Here is a 2,853-nt window from a genome sequence, read left to right on the forward strand (position 1 = left end):
GAGATTGGGATTTTTGTCCTCTTGGCATTCTGTGCTTTTGGCTAGCAGTAAAATCGGTGCTGGAGCTGAGAGTTGCTTCAGGAGATAAAAAAAAAAAATGCCTTCCTCACTCTCTGTTCCCTCACTGCATCTTTTTGGGTGTCCCAGGTCTGTCTCTGTAGGGTTGAGCTGCAGGGGAAGGGGTTTCATGAGAAACCTTGTGGAGCAGGGAGGAGAGGAGGGAATGGTGAATCTCAAAACTAGGCAGCACAAGAAACTGCCTTCAACTTTGTGTCTCTTCCCAGTTTGGAATATTTTTCCCCTCTCCCACACTGTAGGGTGTGAGGAAGTCACAGAGTGAACCCTCCAAAGGTGGAGAGCAGTTGGGAGGATCCTGGAAGGGGGAGGAAGAGGAGGGAGAAGTGGAAGGGTTTGAAAGAAGAAGTTGGAAGAAGTGAATGGGGATTAAAAAAAAGAGGAAGGGGTGGGAAGAGAAAAAAGATCAGAAGAGGAGGAAGGGATTGAAAGAGAAGGGTGGAAAAGGAGGAATGGGGTCAGAAGAAGATGGAGTTGGAAGAGGAGGAAGGGGTTGGAAGAAGAGAATGGGATCAGAAGAGGATGGGGGAGGAAGAAGGATGGGGGAGGAAGAAGAGGATGGGGAGGAAGGGGTTGAAAGAGGAAGCTGGGAGAAATGAATGGCAGATCATTTCTGAAAAAGAGGAAGAGGAGAAAAACCAGAAGAGGAGGAAGGGATTGAAAGAGGAAGAGAAGGGTTGAAAAGGAGGAATGGGGTCAGAAGAAGATGGAGTTGGAAGAGGAGGAAGGGGTTGGAAGAAGAGAATGGGATCAGAAGAGGATGATGGGGGAAAGGGTTGAAAGAAGAAGCTGGGAGAAATGAATGGCAGTTCATTTCTGAAAAAGAGGAAGAGGAGAAAAACCAGAAGAGGGGGAAGGGATTGAAAGAGGAGGAAAATGGTGGAGGAGGAATGGGGTCAGAAGAGAATGGAGGTGGAAGAGGAGAAAGATCAGAAGGGGGGAAGAGAAGGAAGATCAGAAGAGGAGGAAGGGATTGAAAGAGGAGGAGAAGGGTGGAAAAGGAGGAATGGGATCAGAAGATAGAAATGGAAGAGGAGGAAGGGGTTGAAAGAAGAGGAAGAGGGTGGAAAAGGAAGAATGGGGTCAGGAGAGGATGGAGTTGAAAGAGGAGGAAGGATTGGGAAGAGGAATAATGTGTTTGAAGGTGATGGGATCAGAGCAGGATGGGGTTTGATCTGTAGCTCCTCAGCCTCTGGATTGCTCTGCAAGCGTGATGTAATTGAGGCAGTTTCTGTTCGGGATTAAAGGCAGGAAATCCCATTTACACCTCTGGCAGGAACAGGTTTTCCATTGGGAAGGAAAATGCAGTGGGAAGATGGAAATACCATAACGAAAGTGCTGGCTCTGGGAAAGGCATTGTGTGCGCTGGGATCTCCCCCGCCCGTGGGGCTGCAGCTGATGGTTTTCCGTGGATTTCTGCAGACAAAAAGTTAATCCCGTGCCTTTGTGACATCCATGGGAGGATCTGTGAGTGGTTTACAGGGCTCCAGCCACGTCTCCCAGCCCCCACGGCGAGGCTGTGGCTGTTGGCCCAGTTTTCCATCATCGTGGAAATTATGTCACCCACATCCCTGGGCAGTTGGGGTGCAGCTCTGGGAGAAACTGGGTTGGGGGGAGAGCGGGTTTAAAACCATTTGGTGGGGGATTTGGGAGCATTCATCAGCATTTTTATCCCTCTGCCACTTTCCTTGACCGCCTCTTCCCAGATATCTGCCAGGATACAAACCAGACCCTGTTCAAACCGTGCCAGGGCTCTGAGGAAGTTCCCTGCAACAAACCCGTGCCCGTGAGCCTCTCAGAGGAGCCGTGCTGCCCTCTGCACCTCCGTTTGCCCCCTCAGATGTACGTCCCCGAGCAGGTCCTGGCTGTCCCCCAGGAGCTGGGAGCTGCTCCCTCCGATCTGTACCTGAGCGCGGCCGAGCTGCAGCCCACCGAGAGTTTGCCACTGGAATTYAGTGATGTAAGTGGGAGAGCYRCCCCTCTGCYCTCCTGARAGCYCACCTGGAGTGCTGCTTCCAGGTCTGGGGTCTTCAGCACGGGAGGAGCTGATGGAGCGAGGCCAAARGAGGYCAYGGAGATGCTCCAAGGGYTGGARCACCTCTGGAGAAARCCAGGGATGTCCAGCCTGGARWAKRATCCAGGGAYACTTTTTAGAGTCCCTTCCAGTGCCTGAAGAGAGTTGGAGAGGGATCTGGGACAAGGGATGGAGTGCCAGGATGAGGGGGAATGGCTCCTCAATGCCAGAGGCAGGGCTAGGTGGGATATTTGGAATAAATTCCTCGCTGTGAGGAAGGTGAGGCCCAGAGGAGCCATGGCTGCCCCATCCCTGGAAGTGTCCAAGGCCAAGTTGGAGCAACCTGGAATAGTACGAGGTGTCCCTGCCCATAGCAGTGGGTAGAAATGGATGATCTTTACAGTCCCTCCCCATCCAAAGCATCCTGGGATTGTGTGAAATGTGAATTCTGTGAAAATGCAGGAATGTGGAAGGTTTGGGAGCTGTTCCAGGATTGGTGGCTGCTCCTTGGGAATGGCCGTGCTCATTTAAATCCCTTTAGGWGGCCTCTGAAAAAGAGGATTTCCGCCCCCCCACCACCACCAATTTTCTCTCCCATGAGGAAAACATGAAGATTTTAATCCCCAGATTATTCTGGMATCCTGCATTTAAGCCACCAGACTTCAAAAGCCTCAGCCATGCGTTGAGCCAAAACCAAAGCACCACGCAAAATCAACCCACCACTATCCATGGGAGCGAGGTGTCCCCTCAATGTTTGGGTGCTC

General features: G+C 51.7%; 1 protein-coding gene across 1 annotated transcript in view; it reads left to right on the top strand.

Moving 5' to 3' along the window:
* Positions 1-2,853, top strand: part of KANSL2 (KAT8 regulatory NSL complex subunit 2) — a 16,420-nt gene that overhangs the window by 10,144 nt on the left and 3,423 nt on the right. Inside the window, exon 8 of the mRNA XM_057383942.1 lies at positions 1,782-2,035. Coding sequence (XP_057239925.1) covers positions 1,782-2,035 — 254 coding nt within the window. The remainder of the gene's footprint in view (positions 1-1,781; positions 2,036-2,853) is intronic.

This window comes from Malurus melanocephalus, unplaced genomic scaffold (assembly GCF_030028575.1).
Source record: "Malurus melanocephalus ecotype Western Australia unplaced genomic scaffold, MMel_1.1 scaffold_670, whole genome shotgun sequence".
NCBI classification, from domain to species: Eukaryota; Metazoa; Chordata; class Aves; order Passeriformes; family Maluridae; genus Malurus; species Malurus melanocephalus.